Raw genomic sequence first — 638 nt, forward strand, 5'->3', positions numbered from 1 at the left:
TTACCCTGCGCTTTCGAATCCATTTGCTCCTGCTTGACATTTTTGCCCCCAGGATAAACAGTTAAAACTAGCATTATTTATTTAGTTGAGCTTTATTTATAACATAAAATGGATTTTTTTTCAGAAAAGCTTACCTGTTGGATGGATAAACAACGTTTGTAGATGTATAAGTTATCTAATGACTGAACATCTTTTCCACTGAATTTATTTCTAGGCGACGAAGGCTAGCTCAAGGAGGTTTGTCTTTCCGGTAATGGCAGACTGTGCAAGGCCGAGTGAGATTTATCTTAAATGAACTCGCTCGATTGCAGGCTGCAAAGCACGAAATTCAGTACCTCTTGAAGCCATTGATTGTTCTAAGGGTATTGAAATCATCTTCTCATTTTGAATATCATTGGGAATTACGCTGCAGTGAAGAGGATTCTGGTATTCCATCTTCTAAAACTTCGAAGATGGGAATCCTTGGAGCATCCAATTGCTTTTATTGACAAAGCCAAGTTGAAATAAAAGGCAATTTAATTTTGTGCTGCTATACCATAAATGACGTGCAATACCAGTTGTGCGGACTCCAGTTTCCAAATTTCCAAATTGATGTTTCCTAAGTACACTACAATATATAAAATTATTTTGCTTCCCGT

The 638-nt window shown here is 37.0% G+C and overlaps 1 protein-coding gene across 1 annotated transcript in view; it reads right to left on the reverse strand.

The window, feature by feature from the left end:
* LOC149579938 (guard cell S-type anion channel SLAC1-like) overlaps window positions 1-435 on the reverse strand; it is a 1,934-nt gene extending 1,499 nt beyond the window's left edge. The window contains exons 1-2 of the mRNA XM_089802778.1: window positions 298-435; window positions 1-29 (exon numbers count right to left, since the gene is read on the reverse strand). The exon at window positions 1-29 is cut by the window's left edge and continues 68 nt beyond it. Of these exons, the coding sequence (XP_089658904.1) occupies window positions 1-29; window positions 298-435 (167 nt within the window). The remainder of the gene's footprint in view (window positions 30-297) is intronic.
* Window positions 436-638: the final 203 nt, after the last annotated feature.

Source organism: Cupressus sempervirens, chromosome 1 (assembly GCF_028749045.1).
Source record: "Cupressus sempervirens isolate cs-2001-9-10 chromosome 1, ASM2874904v1, whole genome shotgun sequence".
Taxonomy (NCBI): domain Eukaryota; kingdom Viridiplantae; phylum Streptophyta; class Pinopsida; order Cupressales; family Cupressaceae; genus Cupressus; species Cupressus sempervirens.